At 52.6% G+C, this 24,475-nt stretch overlaps 1 protein-coding gene across 15 annotated transcripts in view; it reads right to left on the bottom strand.

The window, feature by feature from the left end:
* Positions 1 to 24,475, bottom strand: part of GAS7 (growth arrest specific 7) — a 200,873-nt gene that overhangs the window by 30,590 nt on the left and 145,808 nt on the right. For all 15 annotated transcript variants that reach the window (XR_004347230.1, XM_032615161.1, XM_032615162.1 and 12 more), the window contains 3 exons: positions 16,482 to 16,567; positions 7,663 to 7,716; positions 800 to 889 (listed from right to left, as the gene is read on the bottom strand). Coding sequence is in view for 14 of the 15 variants with exons in the window: in XM_032615161.1 (XP_032471052.1) it covers positions 800 to 889; positions 7,663 to 7,716; positions 16,482 to 16,567 (230 nt within the window). In the remaining variant the exon portion in view is untranslated. The remainder of the gene's footprint in view (positions 1 to 799; positions 890 to 7,662; positions 7,717 to 16,481; positions 16,568 to 24,475) is intronic.

Raw genomic sequence — 24,475 nt, 5'->3', positions numbered from 1 at the left:
TGCAGTGGCATTAAGGACATTTGCACTGTTGTGCAAACATCACCACCATCCCCCTCCAGAACTTTCTCATCTTGCAAAACTGAAACTCCGTACCCATGGAACAATACGCAAAAGCTCTGGAACCACAGAATTATTCAAACTGGAGTCCCCTACAGCTTGTGCCTAACCTCCTTGTGACTTTGATGGAAACAGGGAGGCCGTCCAGGAGGAGAAACACTGTCCAGGGTCACCTACGAGAGTGACAGAGCAGGGGCTTCCCTGGTGGTGCAGTGGTTGAGAGTCCGCCTGCCGATGCGGGGGACGTGGGTTCGTGCCCCGGTCCGGGAAGATCCCACATGCCGCGGAGAGGCTGGGCCCGTGAGCCGTGGCCGCTGAGCCTGTGCGTCCGGAGCCTGTGCTCCGCAACGGGCGAGGCCACGTCAGTGAGAAGCCCGCGTACCGCAAAAAAAAAAACACAAATAAATAAATAAAAAATAAAAAGAGTGACAGAGCAGGTCTGAAGCCCAGGTTGGAGCTGATTCTGGTCTCCTGCTACCACTGAGCGGCAAGGGGACCCTCCAGCTTACCTGCATTCTGCCTGGAGTTTCCATATTGCCCTGCGGACTTTCTGAGATTTATGGAATGATCCAGACTCCAAGTGGGACTTAAGTTTCCAGCCTCCAGTGCTCAATCGACTGCCAGACCGTTAGGTTTCACCCGGAGAGGTCGCTCTGCTTTGAGCTCAAGCCACCACCCCCTCCCGGGGGTCCACTCCTGGTCCCCGGGGCCGCAGTGCAGGGGACGCCGAGGCACCACTTACCCAGAAATAGTCACAGTAGCTCCATTCGGTTGGTTTGAGCAGCTGCTGCTCCGGCATCGTGTCTGGGTGAGGAAATGTCACGCAGTTTACCTGGAGGACACAGAACAGGAAAGAACACGGCTTGGGTGGAGGGTTGGGAGAAGCTGGAGAGGCTTGGGTCCTAGGACACGGCACTGAAGAGGTCCCCCTACAGGGCTAGCTTGATAGAGAACATGCACTGGGGTCCTGGGATGCTCTGGCAGTCGGCTTTTCAAATGAGGGGCAACCGGCACTCACCCCCACCCCAGAGGGGCTGAAATCAGTCCAAACTGTCTAGAGAGCAGTGCAACAGAAGCTAGCAACACTGCAAATGTCCACAGCCTTCCACCCAGAGGCTGCACTTGTAAGATTCTATCCTACAGATACCTACACACGGGTGCGGTGACATACGCACACGGTTTTCACCACGGCTCGGTTTGCAGTAGCAAAAGGCTGGAACGCAACTCCACTGTCTATCAGCAGGGGAATGGTTAAAAAGTATGAGACAGACATGTATGGGCATCATATCCATGGTGAAAGACATGGCAAGAACGTTCTTCCGTACTGATAAGGAAGGTGTGGCAGGATACAGTGTTAAGTGGGTGGGTGGCGGGAGAAAAGGTAGACTAGTATTTACTGTTTGCTATCTTAGTGTAAAAAAATTTTTTTAATTTAAAAAAAAAAAAAAAAGGAGGGGACTCCCCTGGTGGTGCAGTGGTTAAGAATCCACCTGCCAATGCAGGGGACACGAGTCTGAGCCCCGGTCTGGGAAGATCCCACATGCCTCGGAGCAACGAAGCCCCTGCGCCACAACTACTGAGCCTGCGCTCTAGAGTCCGCGAGCCACAACCACTGAAGCCCGCGCGCCTAGAGCCCGTGCTCCGCAACAAGAGAAGCCACCGTAATGAGAAGCCTGTGCACCGCAATGAAGAGTAGCTCCCGCTCGACACAACTAGAGAAAGCCCGCGCTCAGCAACGAAGACCCAACGCAGCCAAAAAAATAAAACTTTAAAAAAGTAAATAAAATTTAAGAAAAGAGGAGGAAGGAATAGACACCCATTTGGTATGTTTCTGGAAACTGATAACATCATTTGCTTCCAGGGAAAGGAATGAAGTGGCTGAGCATCCTGGGTGAGAAGTTACCTTGTGAATTTTACCCCATGATGTATATTCTATGAACAAAGAGAGCTTAAGTGATAATCCAGGGTGCGTGCCTGGGGCGGGCTGGCCCTGGCCCAGGAGAGAGCAGCGCAGAGATTCCTGGGCTCTGCCTCAGACTTTTCTGCCTGAGCACGATCGCGGTGCCCCTGGCTTTCCCTGCTCGGCAGAAGTGGCCTCGCCGCTGACCCCGCTGATGTCGCTTCAAGCCCCAGATCCGCTCCTAGAGAGTCCGCTAATTTGTTCTGGGAGCCGCAAGGCCTCGGGAAGGCAAGGCCTGAGCCCTGGCAGTCTTTAACCCTCATCACAGCCCCAGCATCTGCCGAAGTGGGAGCCATCAGACGTTCACGGCGAGAACAGTGCAGAAAACCCCCGAGGTTCTGAATCCAAGCCACAGACTCCAGGGCCAGGCAGCCATGCAGAGAAGTGAGGGACCCGCACATCATGGAAACTGAAGCTTGGGCTGGGGGGGGGGGGGGACCAGCCTCCACTTCGGGAAGCGGGGTGGTGTCTGCGAACGTCTGACTAGGGGGCAGATTCCTCTCAGCTCCCGCCTGCTGCCAAGCCAGAATGAGGAGTCCAGGGTTGTCAGCTTATGCGATGACACGAGAAGAGCAGAACGTCAGGATTTGTACGTGAAGTGTCTCAACGCTTAAATGCTAGCAGTTCATTCATGGTTAATAGTAACAACAACAGCGATGACACCTTGTAAGCCAAAGCAGCCCTCTGCTAGCTGAGTCAGGCCCGTGGGCCCCCAGCCACGGCCTCTGGTTCAGGTACTTGGGGGTGGCTAGAAGTAAATCCAGGCCCCGCCGGCTCCCGGGGGCACAGGCCTCGCTTGCACTCCTAGGGGGAGAACACAGGAGAAATCCCAGCCAAGGGAAGGGCCCCCTCCTCCCAGATACTGGCATCTGGCCGACGTAAGGGCGGGGATTCCCGCTCTGGAGGGAAGCATGACGACACAGGAGGAAGGATCAGGGCCAGGAATGACCCCGAGAGCCCTGGAGACAGGGAGCATGGAATTCCACCAAGGTCAAGGTAGAGGTCCACGGAACCCCTGGGATGAGATGTTTTCTCCCAATGCCCCAGTCCCCAGCCACCCGAGGTATCACTGGCCTGCAGGAGTCTGCTTGGGGGTGGCCAGCCTCTCAATGCCTAGCTCAGGCAATGGTCTCCCCAAACCCTCTTTTTGGGCTGACACCCCCAAGTTTGTCCAGAGATGAGCCTCCTTCTGGAAACCAGGGCTGGATTCCACAGTTTCACATACTCCTTATTTCACGTTCCAGCTATTCCTGCCTCAACAAACAATGATGACCACAGCCTATCTTTATTTGGTTTAATAATGTAATCCGTGAAAACTTCAAGGAAATTTAATGATAAATTAACTATGACATTACGCTGGGCATTAAACATCGTGGAGGCAGGTACTCAGAAGTGGATACAAAGGTCTTCTAGAGTGCCTTGTCTGGGGTCTAGGAGACAGGGGAGGGGCGTACCACAAGTGGCCCTATAACAACCACTGAAGGTGAAAGCTAGCGGGGCTGCGGGGAGAGAGGTTGGGGGAGGACAAGGCTTCATCCCTCTCGGGGCTCCTGCCACTCTCCGAGGACACCAGCCCTTGGATGGACTGGCCAGTGGCCCCAGAGTGCCCGTGTCCATCCCTGTCAACTCTGGTTTTGGGATTTCGCAGCCCCAGCAATCCCATCGGAATTTCCCTGAATCCTGGCAGAGCCCTGCACCCCCCTGGTGGGCGTCTCGCGAACTACACCTCACCGGCCCCATCGTGGGAGGCATCCTGGGAGAATTTCTGCAAAAGCTTTGCGTACATCCTCACTTCATCCTTCCGGCAGCCCCACAAGCTGGGTCACACTGGTCTCACTTGATTAACTGAGGATCACAGAAGTATCTGCCTCTAGTCTGGGCTGACGGCTCGAGCCCTCGCCCACGATGCTGTGCCATGGAACACGTGCTCGGTCCATGCAAACGTTTGTTGAGCGGCTACTTGGTGCCACGCGGTAGGCTAGACCTTCCCAGCATTTGCACAGGTGCATTTGTATTTCTCGTGACTGCTTATTCAGCATCTCTCTTCCTTCGCCAGACAGTCTGTCCCAGGAGGGGAGGAAGCCCACCTCCTCCCCTCGTGTCCCTAGTACCTGGCCCAGCACAGCCATGTGATGGGAGCTGGAAATGTTTCTTGGTACAATGAACAGAGGCTAGAGATAGAAGGTGTAGTCTCTGCCCTCGACGGTTTTACAGCTCGATGAAGAAGGCAAACAAGTAAATATGTAATTGCAATTCTCTGTGTATAATGGTGGAGCCAGGGTCAGAAGCCAGCAATCTACGTCACACCCAATCTATGTCATGCTACCTTCTAACACACTTAGGCGTAGCCATGCCATGTCCCCACCCAAGGCAGGGGCTCAGGTAGGAAGGGGTGCTGGACAGGAAGCAGGAGACGGGGGAATGCCCCCACTATGTACTGTTTGGGGGAAGTTCCAGGAGCCCCTCCCACTCTCGCTCCCAAGCTCACCATCCTCAAGCAACAGCGTCTTCGCTCTGGCACCAACTCTGCTCTCTCCAGCCCTCAGTAAATGGAGTAACACCTGCTCTGCCCCTGACGGCCAGGGGGCCCCCTGAGCAGCAGAGGTTCTGCCAGGGCCGGCCTGCATGGGGGCAGGCAGAACCACAAGAGCTGCCCTCAGAAACTCTCTTGCGGGGGCTACAGCCACCACTCAGGCGCCTGGCCATGGCACAAGAGCCGCTGAACACAAGTGTGACCCACCCAAGGGGCCTGGCGTGGGGAGGCCCGGCGCAAGCCCCGGCCCCAGCACAGCACAGAGGCCTCCCTGGAGGCAGAGGCCGCAGCTATGTGCCCTCCTCTTTGACAGCCGCCTGCAACATAGAAGAGAAGGTAGTTTCACAACCAAGCGCGCCCTGAATTTCCTCCTGGTGGGAGAGGCTACTCTGGGAGGGGGTGAGAGAGGCAAAAGCCAGAGTTGGGACCTGTGGAAGCAGAACAGAAATGCCCTCAAGCACTCACACCCAGTCCCCGAGCTCCCACCCGGGGCCCCCAGACGGGCCATGCCGGGAAGCTCAGACTGAAGACTAGAGGAGTCCCCAGACTCTTCTTTCTAGGACAGGAGTGTGGCTAGGTGGCTCTGCTGTCACCTTTTCTGGAATCTTCCAGATTCTGACGCATCATATTGGTGCCGAGGCTGTGAACTGCCATTAGCGCCCGTCACTTCCAATCAAGCAAGCAGCCCACTCACTGCCAGCCCTGCCCGGGGCCCCACTGCTGACAAGCAGCCCACGTGTCGGCCTCTTCAAAACTCGTTCCAGGCCCGGGTCAGGGAGCCGGAGTGCCGGAATCAAGCTCGGTCCTTGCTTCTCGGCCACACTGTGAGCCCGACTCGGACGGCGCCTGCACGTCTCTGCTGCCTGGGTGAGACCAGGTAAGAGGACGCTCACCTGCTCACCCTATCCCCGCACAGCGGGGCGAGGGAAGCTTGGGCCCCAGCCTCCCCGCACCGTTCCCCCCAGGATCTCCTTCCAGGGAAGCCACGAGCTCTGCAGGATCAGGACTCAGGGAGGGGCCGCAGTGGGAGACTGACTGCTCCGTGGAAGGGAGATAGCCACGGTACAGAGCTCTGCAGCCCCGCTGGTCGGCCGGCCGGCAAGGATGCCCATGTCCAGCCTGGAGAGGAGAAGGCCCGCGTGGGCTGGCAGTCAGCAGACCCAGGTTCGAGTCCGGGGCTCTGGTCCTCACTCACTCTGTGCCCCTTCTCAGTTTTCCCAGCAAGAAGTCCCCAAGGCTTGAGTGCTTATTTAAAACCTCCGGGGTGCGGTGTTGGTTATAACGCAAACCTTCCAGCCTCGCCCCAGGGTGACCAACAGAGGAATGTGCATTTTAAACAAGTATCCCCAAGGCTTCAGATGAGAAGCACTGCTGTAGGGCGGCGGCAAGGAGGAGGGAAGGCAGTGAGGCAGGGGTGGAGGAGGTGTGTTGCCAGGAGACCCAGGGCCACGCCCACGCTGACAAAGCCCCAGGCTCCGGCCGAAAGGCAGACCAGAGCGGTGACCCGGCCGCACCGCGTGAGCTGGGCTCCATCACCCACGGGAGGCATAACACTCTGCTTTTCACTTTTCATTTCTCTTATTCACGTTCCTTCTACAACGCAGTTTCTTCTCCCTCTTTCTCCATCTTTCAGGGAACTTTGGGAGCTCCTGCTTTGCCCCAGTACTCTGGGGCTTTCTGTGAATGTGAGGACTGTGTTCTCAGGACGTCTGCCCCGGGGGCCTGTCCACGCCCTCCCCATCAGCTCCAGTAACAAGGAAGCTGCTGCTGGCCCAGGGTTGAGCCGCCTGGTCCCACCCTTGGGGGGCAACTTGCACCGGGAGCATTGCTGGTGGGTAAGAGCACAGGTCTCAGGTCCTGATGCTTCCCAGCTGTGTGACCTCGGGCGAGGCCCTGCTCTGTGCCAGGTCCTGCTCTGTGCCTCAGTTTCCTCATCTATAAACACGGTGATGAGGAGACTAGTGTGAACTGAGCACCTACTGTGTGCCAGGCTGTTCTACGTGCTTTCCACACCATCCCTAGGGCGCACATGCCCATCGTCTCCCCATTGTACAGATGTGGACACTGAGACCCAGAGAGGCCGGGTCGCTGCCCAGCTGGTGGGTGCTGTGCTGACCCCCTTGGCTTCAGAGCCCGAATTCCCAGTCCCCACTCTACTCTGGTCCAACCACCTGCCCTCCCCGCAGTGAGCGGAGAATGAAATGGGTGCTCAGAACCCTCCTGGTGCCTAATAAATGTACACACAGGGGCAGCAATTATGACTGTTGACATTGTTTGCCTGCCGCTTTTTCCTCCCCAAATCCGTCAAAGCAGGATCTGCAGCCTGCATGAGCCGGGGCAGGGGACTCCGTCTTGCTTCCATCTCCGAGAACTGTGTGACAGAGCCTGAGGGAGCCTTTCTGCGGCCCCAGAGCTGCTGCACTCGGGTCGAAACCGCACACCTAGGACCACACGTCTCCCAGCTCCAAGTTCTTAGCTGAGCAGATGGGCGAGTTGTTTCTCTACTTGGAGGGGGAGGGACGTCCAGCGCCCGCCTTCCCCGAGCACAGGGCTGATGTGGAGCCGGAGGCAGGGTGGCGTGGGGACTCGGCGGGCTTTTGGAAGAGCCCTGGGAGGCCTGTCTGGCCGCTCTGGGCAGAGGCTGCCTGCTTCCCCATCAGCAACTCCCAGGAACTCTATTCTTAGGGCGCTTTCTCTTCCTTTTAACTTTGATGTCTTCCAGAAGTTACCCTGCACAAAAGCCATCCTGCCGTGGCTGTAATTTACACGTCATGTCACTTGCGAGGAGCACAGCCCACCCCCTCCAACCCACTCCTGCACGCGTACCTTCCCCTGCCTGCCCTGCAAAAATGGCTTCTGCACCATTCCAACCACAATCCTTCCACTTGTTTGCCCCAAGAGAAAAAGTGAAATAAGAAATCAACAGAAGAAGGGCCGGGGGGAGGCAAGGGGGGAACCCTCGGCAACATCCAAGCTTTGGAACTTCCCAGGTACCAGGCTGGGCATCGCTTCCATTCAGCGGTCCGCATTGCCATGGCAACAGCCGAGCCATGGACCAGAGACAGCCCCAGCTTGCCACCCAACATGCGCGCGCTCCGCGGGAGCCACTTACCGTGATGGTGTTTTCCTTGCTCTGCTTTTTGCCTGGTGACGAGGATCCCAGGTTCTGGGGAGAGACACAAGAAATATCGTCAAAGCTGTTCTCCATATCGGACATCCTCTTTCATTCGGGTTCCCTGAAGGTGGAGGGATTGGTTAAAAGCCTCGGGCCGGGGAAGTTTGGGGATGCTCCGGCTGCCGTTAACCCCCAAGTCACCGTATTCTGGGAGAGGGCAGGCAGGAGCCTCCCGCGCCCTGGCTTGAAGACGAATTGGAGGAAGGCTCCAGCACAGGCTCTGAGAAAACTGCTCCAAAGCAGGTCTGCCTCCTCTTCTCCCCGTCGGTGGCTGGGGGAGCTAACCCCTCAGCGGCCCTCTGCTGGTTAGTGGTTCTGCACGCTGCTTGCTGCCTTAACCGGCAGAATCCACCCGGGCAGCAGAGAGTTAAGGCCACCACCTCCTCGCACTGAGGATTCAGAACATGACATCTTATTCCAAATCCCCCGGCGCCGACATATCACACCCCAGATACGTGCAGTGTGGCCTGGGGGTGCTCGGCCACCTCCGTGACATGTCACCTTCCCAACCCTGAGAGCCGGGGGGCTCTGTTTCGGCTTCCATTCGGACTTTGGGGGTCTTCCCTTTGCCAGCAAGAAAACCACTGTCCCACGGACCACCAAGCCCACAGGACCTCAGCAGCTTGCCCCGGACCTAGGATGGCCCTGGAATGGAAAGTAAGGATTGCCAGATGAAAACACCACATGGGTCCTAAGAGCCTATGACCCTAAAGGGGAGGGTCAATTCTGGGTCTTTGCTGTCCCATCAGCAGTTACGTCAGGGACTCTATAGGGTCCCTGAGCAGGACATGGGATGCCCCACTCCTGTCCTGAGCCACATGTCGAGCTGGGAAGCAGGCTCGCCCCTAAGGCACTGCAGTGGCATCGCATGTGTGTCCTGGGACTCGTGGCCTTATTCTAGTGGGAGAGAAGGAAGTGGCTGCTAGGACTTTACAGAGAAAGGCCCAGAAGAAGCAGGAAGAGGCTTCTCCAGCAAGCCTCAGGGAACCAGCAGTCAGTCCCCATCCCCAGGTCAGCACAGCTCTGGACCACCCCGCAGAATGAGCGTTTTGTGGGGTGGGGTGTGGTCAGCCCCTGCCTCAGGAACCCAACTGCTCATCAGGCAAAATAAGAAGCTTGATGGAGTTCCTGCCCATGGTCCCCTCATTCCCTGCCTCCCCCCCCAAGACCCCCCCCCCTCAGTCCCTCGTTCCCAACGAGACCTACTTTGGCAAGTAAGTAAAGTTAGCTAATGAAAACTGACATCCCCGGACTGTCCAGCTAAAAGGGACCTTTACATGTCATCGTCTCACAGACAAGAAGATGAACTCGCTAGCCTTGACATCCTGCCAAGTTAACTTGAACCTGTTTCACCATCTGTCACCAACGGTCCTCAGGCTCTGGAGTGCATCAGAATTAGCTCTCCCCCTTCGGGTCCCCCCACCCACCTCCCAGAATGGCTGATCCAGCAGGTCTCCGGGGGCCAGGGTCTTTAAGGCAGAGTCTGGGGGCCTCCATGGAGGATGTCTGTTCTGTCGTTGCATTGAAGCCCCCCTAACTACAGCACTTCTGTTAGCAGACCCAACAGGTTCTGGGGCAACGTCACCCTTGTGACCAACTATAGCTTCCTTAGACGTGTTAAATGCATCAGCTCATCCAGCCTGCCCACCCTGGACCCTCCCAAACTATCAATTCTGCCCAGGGCACTTGCCAAGATTGGGCTTTCTTCGAAGAAGGCAGACTGAGGCTGCACGGCAGGGGCCCAGGTACCAGTCTCCAAGGAGAACAGACAGGTGCTGGGCTCTTCCTACAGGTTCGTCCATGCAAATACACACCTGGGATGGGCAAGGAGAACCTTTGGGATGGATTCGTTTTTTGTTTGTTTATTTTTGCGGTACGCGGGCCTCTCCCGTTGCGGAGCGCAGGCTCAGCGGCCATGGCTCACGGGCCCAGCCGCTCCGCGGCATGTGGGATCTTCCCGGACTGGGGCACAAACCCGTGTCCCCTGCATCAGCAGGTGGACTCTCAACCACTGCGCCACCAGGGAAGCCCTCGTTTTTCTTTTTTTTTTTTGGCCGCGTAGCATGTAGGATCTTAGTTCCCAACCAGGGATCAAACCCATGGCCCCTGCATTGGAAGCGCAGAGTCTTAACCACTGGACAGCTAGGGACGTCCCTGGGGTGGATTCTGCAGTTTGCAGGGGTCTCCCTACCACAGACACACATCATCACCACCAGGACCACCACAATGCTCCCATTACACCCCCCAGGAAGTGCAACCAGTGCTCTGGCAGCCTTGGCAATAGCCTTCCAGAGAGGAGCGGGGGGGAACTCCGGGGGAAGGATACACTGGGAGAGCTCCTGCCCTGAGTGCTGCCTTGTGAGGCAGCCGTGAGGCAGGCATTTAACACACGTAATCTCACTGAGTCCCCACAACCCCACCAGGTTACTGGCATCGTCTTCATTTTACAGATGAGGAAGCCGAGGCTTGCAGACACTAAGGTGTCCAGGGTCACAAGGCAAGTAAACAGAGGAAACTGATCCCCAAACCTGAATGACTCTTTTCTCTGTCTCCCGCTATCTCTCCACTTGGAGACCTGGGACAATCTCTTGTTTTTCCAGGTATCTCTGCAGGGGCCAGAAAACATCTCCGTCATCCACAAACACTGATTTGGGGGCCACTGTGTCCAAGGCTGTCTGGAATGAGGCTGGACACAGAGGTCACCCTCCTCCCTATAATCTGGGTCAAGACAGGAGTGCAAGTAACAGCATGCGGGGGTGGGGGTGATGTTCTAAGTGTGGGTGCCAGTCTCTGCTCTCCTAGCTGTGCAGTTTCAGCCAGAGCTGCACACGGGGGTCAGAGGCTCCTCCCAGGTGCTCTCACGCCCTGTTTGCTGCTGAAGACCTGTGTCCATTATTCGAACGTCATATACATAAACATTATCACACATATATATATATATACACACACACACACACACAATCACTCACACACTCACACACACACACATTCCGTAGCACTCCACTGAAAGGCCCCAGAAGGAACGACACCTCAGTCACAGTGAGAACACCTACTAGGTACAAGTGGTTTCTAATATGATTTCCCACTAAAAGGGACCCAGGCTCCTTGGAGAATTGGCTAATTCCAAATGCCAGGTGGACCTGGAACATCTGTGCCAGGAGGTAAGAAAGTGCTTAACAAATGATGTGACATAACAAAAGGACACAGACGCCAACTCAAAGAGGCTCCCACAAGCCAAATCTGGGAAAACCACCACTGGCAAACCCCAATGTCAAAGACTCAGGCCCAATCATCAGGGATGCTCAAAGCTCTGAGCGCAAAGGCTGTTAGGAAACAATGTGCACATGGCCCGACCCTATTCACCCCACAGTTCTAATATATACATACTGGATGATATTAATGAACTAACGTTTTCTTAAGTGTACTGATGGTATTATGTTATGTCTTCCCCCTTAGACATACATTCTGAAATATTTACAGTTAGAACAATATGTGAGGAATTTGCTTTAAAAGAATCCAGTGGGAAGTTAGGGAGAGGTGATAGGAGTTTAGTTAAAAAATTTTTTTTTAAATATATAACCCATTCATTTTATTTTACTGATGTTTTTCAATTTTTGGCTGCACTGGGTCTTAGTTGCAGCACGTGGGCTTCTCTCTAGTTGTGGCATGCAGGTTTTCTCTCTAGTTGTGGCGTGTGGGCTCCGGGGCACGTGAGCTCAGTAGTTGCGGGGCACAGGATTGGCTGCCCCGCGGCATGTGGGATCTCTGTTCCCCGACCAGGGAGCGAACCCACGTCCCCTGCCTTGGAAGGTGGATTCTTTACCACTGGACCACCAGGGAAGTCCTGTGATGGGAGTTTAAACAAAACAAGATTGGCTGAATAACTGAAGTTAAATGATTGGTCCATGGTCCTTTATTAAAATAGTCCTTCTACTCTTATAAATGTTTACGCATGTCCGTAACAAAAGTTTTTTTTTTTTTAATTTCCTTTTCCTATGATTCTAGAAGGTTTTTCTCCTCTTTTTAAAAACCCCTCCCCAGCCTGGTTTCCTGGCCTTGCCTGGGCTGCTCTACTGTCACTGTGAGGACCCACTGAGGGTGATGACAGACGAGGCAGTGCCTGGGAGAAGGCAGTGTGTCATTCCCAGCCAATTCAGCGAGCCCCTGGACTCTGCAATGTCTTCCTGACCCTGTCTCCTTACGCTGTGAAGAGTCTGGGTCCCACACCCTCAGCAAGTGGGACATGGTATGAAACCTCTCAGTGGCTCCCAGCACTGTTAGGACAAAACCCAAGCTCCTCACAGCAGCCTTGGGGACTCCTCCAGCCTCTTCTTGTGCCCTCCCCACACCTGCTAACATAGTAAACCACAGCCCCACTCGGACTCCATGGCTTCTTTGAAATCCTGCCTCTAGGCATCCACATATGCTGTTCCCTCCACCTGGAATGCTGTTCCCCTACCACCACCTCTTCACCAAGTTAAACCCTTGCTCATCTTTCTAGTCTTAGCTTTTCTTAAAAAGCCCATCTCGATGTTTCCACCACCACCTGGTCAGGTCCTCAGAGCACACACTCCCTCCAGCCCCTATCACTGCCAAAATAAAATAAACGTTTATCTCTTTCTCCAGTCCCAGCTATTAACTCCATCAAGACAACGGCTACCCGTGCACCACAACTACTGAGCCCGCGTGCTGCAACTACTGAAGCCCGCACGCCTAGAGCCCGTGCTCCGCAACAAGAGAAGCCACCGCCATGAGAAGCCCGTACACCGCAACAAAGAGTAGCACCCCGCTCGCCGCAACTAGAGAAAGCCCGCGCACAGCAACAAAGGCCCAATACAGCCCAAAATTAATTAATTAATTTTTAAAAAAGACAAGGGCTACATCTGTCTATGACTCAGTGCCTTGCAAATAAACAGATGCTCAATAGAACATGTGCTATTTACCAAGTAGGGGAGGGGGAGCCCAATTAAGTAAATGAGCTCTCAGAATCTCACCGCCAACGGGTTCCTTAAGTTTCCAAGCTCGCAGTCCCATTCCCTTTCCTCTCTCCTGTGTCTAAAGATAGCCTTCCTGGGGGGCAGTTCATGGGAATCTAAAACAGTTGAAAGGTGGGTCACTAAACGGCCTGGGCTCCGGTGGGCAGGTTCCTTGCCCTCCCAGTACCTGTACAGGGAGCAGAGGGGGCTCACACCACCCTAGCCCCGGGCGGGTGGGCAGGCAGGCAGACAGGCTCAGATGTGCTTCTGCCACGGCCAGCAAGACTGTCCTCAGCCTGTGATCCCCCAACCTCCGATCAGGTGGGCCCCGTGCATCCAGCACCCAGGCAGCCCGCCCCAGAGCTGCAGGCTTGCAAACCTCCACTGAGTGGCACCAGATCACCATCACCTGTGCCTGGCCCTCCGGGTCTCCCAGAACTGGGTGGGCACCACCCATGGGGTGCCGGGCACCCAGCCATCAGTCCCACCCACGACGGTACAGACAGACTCCCGGTTTCCATGAAGATTAGATAATCTTCCTACCTGCCCCCTACCTGCCCAACATTCTAATTTTCCTGATTAGCTTGCTCAAGGAGGGGGCAGACAGCAGAAAACGAACACAACAGGGGGGTGACAAGCTACTTGATCCACCCCCAACCCTGCCTCTCAAACGGCCATGTGTTTGTTCATCCGTTCATTCATTCATTCACTCTTCCTTTCTTTCAATATTATTAGGTGATAATTGTCACTAATTATAGTTGACAGCCTGGGATGGGGTAGTAAATACTATGCAGGCTGAAGTGTGCTATATATACTCTGGGGACCATCTGTCAGTAGTGCTCTCTGGAAATATCAACTCGTCTTAACCCATTTCTACGACTGGCCTCTGGCGCCTTTTAGGACAGCCAGCTCTGTAGATTCGCAAACGCTTTCACAGCTGGGGAACTAGTGAACGAACGCATATCTGCTCTCTCCATGCACTGCATTGTGTATTCTCGTGACTTTGATGATAGCTCCCCCCTCGCGATGTTATCATCCAAAAACAATGCACTGGACTCCACCTGTCCTGAAGCAGTGCCCAGGCCTGGCCTGGGTCTCCAGAGCTGACCTTCCCTGCATCCCCAGTACCTCGCCTCTAACTCCTTGTTTTATAACGCCTTCTGTGACAGTAAAATGTGTTCATTTTAGGAAATTTAAAAAACACCCAAAAGTCTAAAGAGAATAAAAATCACCTTAGACCAAGGTTGCTCAACGTCAGCACTAACCATCTTTTCAACCTGGGTAATGCTTTGTGGTGGAGGCTGTCGTGTGCCTTGTGGGATGCTTAGTGACATCCCCGGCCCCTACTGACTAGATACCAGTAGCACCCCCTGCCCAGCTGTGACAACCAAAATATCTCCAAACACTGCCAAACGTCCCCTGGTTGAGAACCAGACAGCAACGCCACCAATGTTCGGGTTTATTTTTTCTTCACATGTGGATAGATTTCCTCCCCCCAAATAAGACTGACCATACATGCAGTTTTGTTCTGCTTTTCTCACTCAATATCATGTCTCAGCATTTTCCGGAATCACGACATTTTCTTCGGAAGAAGGAGTTTTCACGGCTGCGTGGTCTCACTGGCCGGACGGGATTCAGTGCCATCATCCATTTTACCCATCCCCTGTTGTTGGATAATCAGGTTGGGTCCAAGGGGGCAGGGCTGTAAATAATACTTGAGTGAACAGCCTCACACACAGATCAGAATCCCTGAATGTATCCCAAGAACAGAGGCACGAAAGGAAATTCATGGGTCAAAGGCTTACAGCAGCACACTGTCCAACTGGCTTCCCAGGAGGTTATATGTATCAGGATACATTTTGTTTTATATGGTTAAGAAACAGCTTCACAGTATTTCGGGATGTGGGGAGCCATGTTCCATTAGGGAACCAGAGAAGAATGATGGGGGGTGGGTGCGGGGAGGAAGGGGTTGTTTCCAATATCCTTGCCCAGGGTAGACCAGCTTTTCTAGTTGCTGGGAGACCACAGCAGAGCTTGGGCTGACGTCTTAAGAAAACACTCCATAGTTAGGTGGCAAATAAGCTTCATTTCAAACGGACTGAAAGAGGCTGTGTTGAGAGGGGGGCTCTGCAGGAAACACATGGAGCCAGGGCTGTGACGTGTGCCACAAGCAGGGGGTGAAGGGGACACACACGTGCTGGCACGACTAACTGTGCCCGGATCCTCGCCTGTCCTGCCACGGTCCACGCCCCACCCCCCCACCAGCATCAGCATTACCCAGGGGGCTCATTAGAAACAGGGAACCTCCGGCCCCTCCCCAGACCTCCTGAATCAGTTTGCATTCTAACACGAGGCCCGGGAGATTCGTCAACCCATCAACATGGAAGGAGCCTTGGCCCACCTAGACGTCCCAATTCTCTTCCAGAGTTCGAACTGAACTGACCTGAGCCCAATGCCCAGCCTCCTAAGATAAGAACATAATTAGCTTTCTGAGGTTTAACCTTGCCTGCATTAAAGCTAAGTGTCACACTGAAGCCGCCTGCTGTCACAGACCACAAGGTCTCTCTTTCAGTGACTGGCACACAGAACCCACTGTTGTTGACAACAAGCAACTATTGTCATCACACCATCATCACCATCATCACCACCACCACCACCACCACCACCACCACCACCACCACCACCACCACCACCACCACCATCCTTGGGGCCCGGCATTTTCACTCCTGGAAAGGGCTGGTTTGGAGGCTTCTGCTTAGGGACATCTTCTGGATAATTCATGGATGGACCACATAAGACCAGTCCTCAGTTCCTCAGACACAGCTTAATGACACTGGAAGAACTCGGCATCGAGTCCAGTCTGACCACCTGGTAATCGTGTCAACCCTCAAGAGTCGCTTAACCGGTCTGAGACTCCGTGACCTCATCTGTAACACGGGAATCGTACTGACACCTCCCTCCTGCGTTTGCACAAGTGTCAGCTGAGATGACAAATGAGAACGCAGTTTGGGAATCTTAAAACACCCTCCTGGTGGGAGGGAGGGAGACGCAAGAGGGAAGAGATATGGGAACATATGTATATGTATAACTGATTCACTTTGTTATAAAGCAGAAACTAACACACCATTGTAAAGCAATTATACTCCAATAAAGATGTGAAAAAAAACAAACAAACACCCTCCCAAGTCCTTCCACAGCGTAGCTGTCCCTCTGTTAGATGATTAAATGTGGTAAAATGTCTGACTCAGTTTCATTCTGGGTGAAGTCAGGTGGTGGGAAAACGGCGTGCAGAAAAGGAAAATGGCCTGGCCTCATCCGTATTCTTAAAGCGGTGGGAAATCTGGACTCTGTATTAGGAATCCAGACAGTGGGATGGAACCTTCTGCCCCAAGAACAGTTATAATCCCATCACCATCACCCCATCAAAACCATCCTCAACTTCTAGGGCATTCCCTGGCGGTCCAGTGGTTAGGACTCTGTGCTTCCACTGCAGGGGGCACAGTTTCGATCCCTGGTCACAGAACTGAGATCCCTCATGCCATCTGGTGCAGCCAAAAAAACAACTGAAAAATCTATCTTCAACTTCTACAGAAAACCAAACTACCATCGCCTGCTCTCCCACATCATGGTACGTTGGAATGACCCAGATACCGACCACTTTCCACCTGGGGCAGGACTGGGCTGTAGCCACCTGGACCCCCATGGCATCCCCATCCTAAATGACACCTCCCTGGGCCTGCCTAAATGGCTGCCCCTACATCCCGGAACAGGACCCCTTACCTGGGAATCACCGGTGGATTTTCGGACACTCATGTGGGCAGTCTCAGGAGGGTGCGCTGGGGTCCCTGACGTGTGGTATCCATTCACTGCGGGGACAGAAACACCGCTCAGATGCTGCGCTAGCCACAGACAGGCCCCTCCGACCTTGCAGACCACAGGGGCAGCTGCAGCCCCTTCTCCCCCCTCACTGCCTGGTTCTGAGGGGTCATGCATGGCCAGGACCACCTCTTAGGATCTCATCCGTATCTGCTGAGCTGGAGGCGGGTTGAGAGCATCTCTCTAATCCCCAGCGCCCAGCTACCTATCTCTTGGGGGACCAAGTTTCTTTTCCAACCAGAGAAGAAAAGAGAGATGCTTAGTAGGAGGTGAGGCCATCACAGTCCAACAGCCATCGCTGAAAATATCTCATCAGCTGTGGTCACCAGTGCTGATCAAGGGTCCAATCTCTCTGCGGAGTCAGAGGGCCCCACCCACAGCTTCCTACAAATCCTGTCCCCGCCCCGCCCCCAAGGACCTTCTCACCCTCACCCACTGTAACGTAAGTATAATGGAAAGAGAACGGGCTTCACTGGTTTCCGTGAAATTCGGTTTTGCCATTTAATAGCCAGGGGATCATATGACATCCTTCTCGAGTCCCAGTTCTCCTAAAGTCTAAAAAAAAAAAAAAAATTCAAGCCTCTAAAACTCTATCCCTATGACACTCACTCATGCTCCCAACACGATTTAGCTGATACACCTGCCCTTCAAGGGGGGGATGGGAAGCTCTGGTCTGTAGCATTTGCCAATTTCTGTGGCCTCAAGGCTCCCATCTGGGCTGATATGAAGCCCCCGACGCTGCTGCCGGGTCCTGACATCACACGTACACACCGCAGCCCACGCATCCTCAGTTCCCAGAGGTGGCGCTGCCCTCTCAGGGATATAGTTACGTGAGCCTCACCTTCTGTATCTGTAAAATGGGGACAGTTCTACCTAGTCTCTCTCTACTTTGTTGGGATGAAAATCCAACGAGACAATAACTGCAAAAGAGATCTGTAAAGTTATAGAGCACTTCACGAACAGAGAGGGGAAGGCTGGAGAGAGGGAAGGCCACTGCTTCAGCTCCTAAATCTCCTGGCCTTGAACCCCAAGGCTGCACTGATGTCTGGACACCAGGAAAGCATGCCTTCCTCATGCCCCAGGCTTGGAGGATTTGCTACAACACAGACAACTGCAGGTCGGCCTGGAGAAAGATGCACAGACCCACGTCCAGCTCTTGGTGGTTCCTGCTGACACCACCCTGCAGGGAGGGAGGAGGTGAAGGAGAGGCTGAAATTACTACCACCTACCCATTCACAGAGCAACGGCTGGGGGCAAGCAATGGGGTATGAAGGGCACCCCATGGAGAACCTTTTTCATGCTGGGGAGTGCCCCCCCATCCTCTCCCAACTGCAGCGAAAAATCCAGGGCCACCTGTGAACAGAGGCGCACTCAGCAGATTCTTGTGGGTAGCTGGGTTTCCCCCGATCTGCCTGTTGGCCGGACACTCCGGAAGAAGGGTGGGCACAGACACACCAGGACAACAAAACACCGGCCACAGAGCTGGCCCCCAGGGCAGTGGCTTTTAGGGACACAAGGAGAAACAACAAATTAACCCCACGTGGCCAGCCATGCTCCTGGTCTACACCCAGGGCCCTCAAGAGGCTGCTCAACTGCTGATTCTATCCAGGAATCCTCTAGGGAAAAGGGGGGTGGAGGAGGGAGGGCCAGGATTCCAAGGGCATCAGAGAAGCTGTGGCTGCCGAGGAGAATCTACTCAGGTCAGCGCAGGCCATGCCAGGAAGGGCACTAGACTGCTGATAAATACAACCTACAAGGCAGGCAAAACATTGGAGAAATTTCCCTTATCAAGGAGCATAGCACTGAAATAGATAAAACACACGTGCTGGAGAACCTAAAGACAACAGTAGGAGATCTTAATATACTGCTTTCAGTCTAGGACTGATTCATGGCCAAAAGTCAGGATGTGGAATATCTTAGTAATTTAATTTAAAAGGCTGATTGAACTAGATGGAGTAAACATCATACCTTATAAACAGAGATAATATCTTTTACCAAGAATCCATGCAACATAAAAGAAAACAGTGTTGGGCCTATTTAAGCCACAAATAAAGTATTGATAAATTACAAAAGGCATAAATAACACAAGGCACATTCTTTGACCAGAAAACAATAAAAGTAGATACTAATAATGAAAGGACAAAATATACAAGGTCCTCATCCCCCCCCCCCCGACTCCCAAACACTTGAAAATTTAAGAAAATACCCTCTTAAATAATCTCAGGTCCAAGAGGAATTTAAAACTATAATTACACGGTATTTTGAAAATAATGAGGAAGAACCTATCAAAACAAATGGGATAGGGCCTGAATTATATTTGGAGGAAAATCCATAGCCTTAATTATTTCATTACCAAAGCCAAGAGGATAAAAATAAACAGACTAAACATTCAACTTAAGAAATTAGAAAAAAAAATTTTTAAGCCAATCAAATAAATCAAAGGAAAACATGAGAAAAGGATATAAATATGGCAAGAGAAATTAATGAGTTAGGAGACAGGATAACATTTGCAACCCTGGCTGGTTCAGGGCAGGTCAGTCGTGAGGGGGAGTGTACGCACGGCAAACAGACTTGAGTTTTTTTTTTTTAATGTAAGAGCATATTATTTATAATTCTATGCTAATAAATACAAAATTTTCCATAAGATTCAAATGATCAAAATGGTTTCAAAGGATACCAGAAACATCAAAATGAGTAAAGCCTTTGAAAAATGACCTCCCCTCCAAAAGGCACCAGACCCAGACGGTTTTACAGGCAAAGTGGTTCAAACTCTTCAAAGAAATACATAGGCCCAGACTGCACAGTACAGAAACACCTGGTGAGTTTCCCAGTTTATTATACAAAGCCAGCATCGCCCTGATCCTAAAATCTGTCGACAACCAAACAAATGCGACCACAGTTCAGCTGATTACGAAAATGGAATACGTAAGTTCTTACCTGAACAGGCCTTAGTTTAGAACCAGTCACTACCTCTGATGGTGGTAGGTCCCTCTAACCCAAGGTGGTCCCCGTCTTCTTGAGGGCAGAGGCTGCCCTTCCGACCCCCGTCCTCTCCTTCCACAGCACCTCAAAAGTGCACCCTCAACACACCCTTCTCTTATTTGCGGCCTCTCCCAGCCTGGCGGCCCCCATGCTAACGGCTGCTGGGAACCATCTAACGCAGTGGCATTTGCCCCTAATCCGTCCTCTTGTTCTCACTTCAGTTCTGGTCTGTCAGCTGTTGGCTAATTACCGCTCATGTCAAAACAATTACTGGGAAAGAAAAACTAATTTTCCATTCAACCATTTCTCCCCATACAGCAGCTCTCTCCTGACACCCTGTCTCCCTGCACTCTACTTCAACAGTTCCGGCACCTTTGGAAAAGTCCTCTGTGGGGATCTGAACAGTTACAGCTCACCCACGACGGTCCCAATGGGCACTCCCACATCGCTGGGCCCTCAGCGTACTGAGGGTGAGGCCCAAAACAAACAAGGCCAGAGGTGGGTGCTTTAGAGGCCTCCAGCCTCCCAGGGGAAAAGATAAAATAAAATATGGTCAAGGATCACTCATAACCATAAGGACCATAATTCAGTTGGGGATACAAGAAAAAAACGTAAAATCTCAAATTCAGCTGTTTTTAAGATAAGAAAAGGGAACAGAAAGATCTATCTAGTAACTTCAAATACAAATATAAAAACACACACGCACACATTTCATTCCTCTTTATGGGCAGTTAAACAGACAAAGAGAGGGCTTGGGAGATACATAATGAGAGAAGGCGTCAGATATTTGGTAGAAAGGAGAAGTCATTTGCTGGGGGTGGGGGGGCGGGCAGAGGGGATAAAAAACGGAAAATAAGACCAACAGAGAGTTGCTAGCATCGTTCGCTGTCCAGACCTCACCCTCCCTACAGCTCTGACCCCATCGCCCAGCTCCAATCCGCCCTGTAAGACAGTCTCTCCTCCAAGCCCCACTGTCTAGGTTCTGTTCTCTAAAAAACTCCAAAGACAAGACTTTCTTCTTCCAAACGAGAAAATCAGCTCTGGACACCTTCCTTCTGCCTCCTGTGGGTCCAGCCTCATCTCCCTTCTCTCTGGAATAGACGAGTAACTTCCTTCCTCAACTCGAAGAAACCTGGGAGCTCCAGGGCCCTTGTTCTGGAAATCCTTCTTCCCTCCCTGCTACGACATTTAAGCCTGGCGGAACGGAGCCCCTCCCCAGGCATGTGATGCAACAACCACCAATTCTGCAGGACGTTCCTTACAAGTGTTCTGCAGTGACAGTAAAGGGCAGAGTCTGACGGCCCGAAGAGTTTGGGACAAATGCCCCCTGTTGCTCAGATTTAACTTGGTTTCTTTACGGCAGGCCTTTTAAAATATGCTGACATGCTCTGTGAATCTCAATCAAGGAAGCAGTGTGGTAGTCCACACTTACATAAACAAAGAACCCGGATGGGGGCGGGAAAAGCAGGGGGTACTGTGGAACCCACTTTGGGAAACGCAGCCGGGATTGTTGGAAAGCACGTTTTGAAGTCAGGCTACCAAGCAAACACCGGAGCCAGATCTGTACTCGGCATCTCTGAAAGCACAATAGGCACTGTCTCTGCCTCACTGCCCCACCACACCCTGTGGGGCCTTGGAAGGATGCTCTATGTCGTATTCACCTTCCCAGGTGTGCGCTGCATCTGCCGGGGTCTGCTTAGGGGAGTGGTTTTACATTTATAGGCTTCTGGTCCGGAAACCCTTCTGGTCTTGAAATTTCTGTCTGGCTACCCAATCCCTGCTGCCTCCCTGGTTGTCTAAGATGTAAACTGTATTCCCCCAAAGAGAACTCACAATACATGTGTGCGTGGTGGGTGTGAAGAGTTGGAAACCTGCATCTATTATTCTCCAGGGCGTCAAAGGTTCAACAGGCCTTTGTAAGGTCCCCTGGGGCCTCAGCCAACAGGCACATGTTCCTAAAGGGAAAGGCGGCCCCCTATGGCCTTCCCTGGGGTCAACAGTGATTCCTAGTTGAGGGCCATGGCAGCCACCCTGGGCCTGGTAACTTGCTAATTCTGCAGTAGGTGAGAGTCCCTGTTGGCTCCTATGTGGGAGTAGCCGGGGCTTCCTGATCTGGAGAAGAAAGTATGTGGGTGAGGGCCCTGGGGTTCTGGAGCCCCTTTCCTGGGGAGCTCTGCTCAGGGGAAGCACAGCTGTCTGTCTGCACAGACTCCAGACTCAAAGGCAGGCCCTCCCTGATCGACATCAGAACTCACTCCCCTGTGACCTGGCTTCCCTGGAGGCAGGCTGTTTCTCCAAGCATGAGCCCTCAGCGGAGTCAGGCCCCAGGCCAGGCAAAGCCAGCCTCGGAACCCAGGTTTCCCCGACGTCCCCACTCCCAGGGGAACTCGATAAATTGAGATAGATTTCCTCCATCCCAAAGGGAAACACAAATGCAAACGTAACGCACGTCCAGGCCCAGAAGCTCAGAAAGGAACTTACTCTCCACACCTGCCCAGCCCGGCCTGATGGGGCAGACATTTAGTCACAGGTGGCTATTCAAATTCTAACAAGTGAAATTTAAATAGAATCTAAATGCAGGGTGGTACCCAGGATGGGATCCTAGAACAGAAGGAGGACAATACTGGAAGAATTGATGCAATCGAATAATAATACTGTACCACAATGATTTCTTCGTTTTGACAACTGGACCACGGTGATGTAAAACGTTAACGTTAGCGGAAACTGAGTAAAGGGTATATAAGAACTCTGTACTGTCTCCACAATTTTTTTTGTAAACCTAAAATTATTCCAAAATGTGAAAAGTACTTAGTTAAATAAAGTTAAAAATTCATTCCTCAGGTAGAGCAGACACATCCGCTGGCCAGTGGCTACCGTACCGGATGGTGTGGATGTAGAACATTTCTGTTAGCGCAGAAAGTTCTAGGGGACAGAACTGGTCTATGGTGTCATCTGGTGTTACCCAGTAACGCATAACAGGAAAATCCCAGGACCTCATTTTTCACTCGTATTTTCTTTCCATATGTCTGTTACTATTTCTCTCCATATAAATCATTACTGTTACAGTGTATGTTAAACCGGCCCAAAGCAGGTTTTTTAACACGTGCTGAATAGCGCCTTCGGTATTCTGTTTGGGTTTCAAGTTGACTTATGTAGACCTCCCCCAGAAAGCTGGCATTAAATGGCTCCAGTGAAGTTACTGAACAAACACAGGTCCCACTGTGATCGGAGAGGAAGCCACGTAGGGAAAGTCTTGGGCCCAGTGCTGACCCCAACATTCAGAGAGTGGAATCCCATTTGTGGGGGCACCGGGTGTGTTTCCAGATCTCTCTCCCCAGCTGGTAACCTGGCTGGCTGTGCTTCAGGCATCTGACAAACCTGCACTGAGAAGAATGAACCGGTCCTGTTCATGGGTGGCCCTTCCAACTCCCTCCAGAAGCTCGACTCAAAAGTAACCCTGAGCCCCATGGGTAAACCCTCCACCCCTCTGCCGCCTCAAAGGGGACCTGCCTAAGCTTGGCTTGGCTGGGTTCATTTGTGGTTCCCGCCCACGTTCTTTTTGACCTGTTTGTCCATGATCTTCAGGAACGACCATATGGGATGCTTGTGGTCAATGAATGTGGTCAAGTTTTCCTTCCACACCGTCCTTACCACTACCGCCCCCCACCTCCTTGCAGGGAACCCCCAACCCCACCACTGCTAACCAACTGCTTCAAGAAGGCGGCTTCCCAGGAAGACAAGACACTTCCACTGCATTTCACTCTCACCCCCATCCCAACCATCACGCTCAGAATGAAATCCCAACACCTTCCTCTGGTCCCTGCTGACTCCCCTCCCCTCATCGCCTACCACGTTCCCTCTTGTTCCCCACCCCCCAGCCACACCGGTCTGCTTTCTGTTCTCAAACACGCCAAGGTCACTCCTGCCCCAGGGCCTTTGCACTAGCTGTTCCTTGGCCTAGAACACTCCACCACCACCCCACACACATACCGTCTTCTCCGTGTCTTTAAAGCTTTGACCGAAACATCACTTCCTCACTGAGGCCACCCCTCACGCCCCAGTCACACACTCTGTCCTGCTGCCCACGCAATGAACATCTGACGTATTCCATGTCTGCCTGTTTGTCCAACTCTGCCACTAGAATGTAGGTTCCCGGGAGCAGGGACCACACAAGGACTGGCTTGTCTGTGGCTGTATCCCCAGTACTGAGAACAATGTCTGGCATATTTTTTGAATGAAAAGGTTTGCAAGTCCACCACTGTTGCTTTGCAGAAGCAGAAGCAGAACAAAAGAGGCTGAGATCCAGGGCCCTGAGTGGTCTCCAGGCAAGGTGCCCACAGCCCCGGGAGCCCAGGGACGGGGACAGTCAGTTTTTGAAGCTACCTCATGTCTTCATCAAGTCTATTTCTCTCCCCACAATAAAATTCAATCTCCTGAAAGCTGCTTATAAAACTGAACGAAAGAATGGCTGGAAAAATCCTAGCACTCTCCTATAGAGAGAAATACCAACACAGTTATTCTTCTATTCTTTAGACAGAAGGTTCAGTTCAAAAACCAGAAAAGATGATGTCAAAATACCTCGGATCCTGCTATACCCTCACAGGTGGGTTCTCTTCGCTTCCATCCCAGAGGGTGGATGGAGAGCTGACACGTGTGTTCATGCCCCAGGGTAGAGAGGGCCACAAATCATAACCACGGAGGGCTGGACAGGACCTCAGCCGTGGTCTTCCTCCCATTTACAAATGGACGAAGTGAGGTCTGGCAAGGAGAAGGGGTGTGCCCGAGGCCCCTGTCTAAGGAGTTGCAATTTCACAAACCTAAGACATCACTGACTGTTAGAGGCACCCTTGTTTTAAGTACCGCTGAGAAAGAAAAAAAAAAAAAAAAAAAAAAAATATGCTTCCAATTAGACTAGG

This window comes from Phocoena sinus, chromosome 20, assembly GCF_008692025.1.
Source record: "Phocoena sinus isolate mPhoSin1 chromosome 20, mPhoSin1.pri, whole genome shotgun sequence".
NCBI classification, from domain to species: domain Eukaryota; kingdom Metazoa; phylum Chordata; class Mammalia; order Artiodactyla; family Phocoenidae; genus Phocoena; species Phocoena sinus.
The sequence above is the reverse complement of the archived record's forward strand: the minus strand, read 5'-3'. Positions and strand labels throughout refer to the sequence as shown.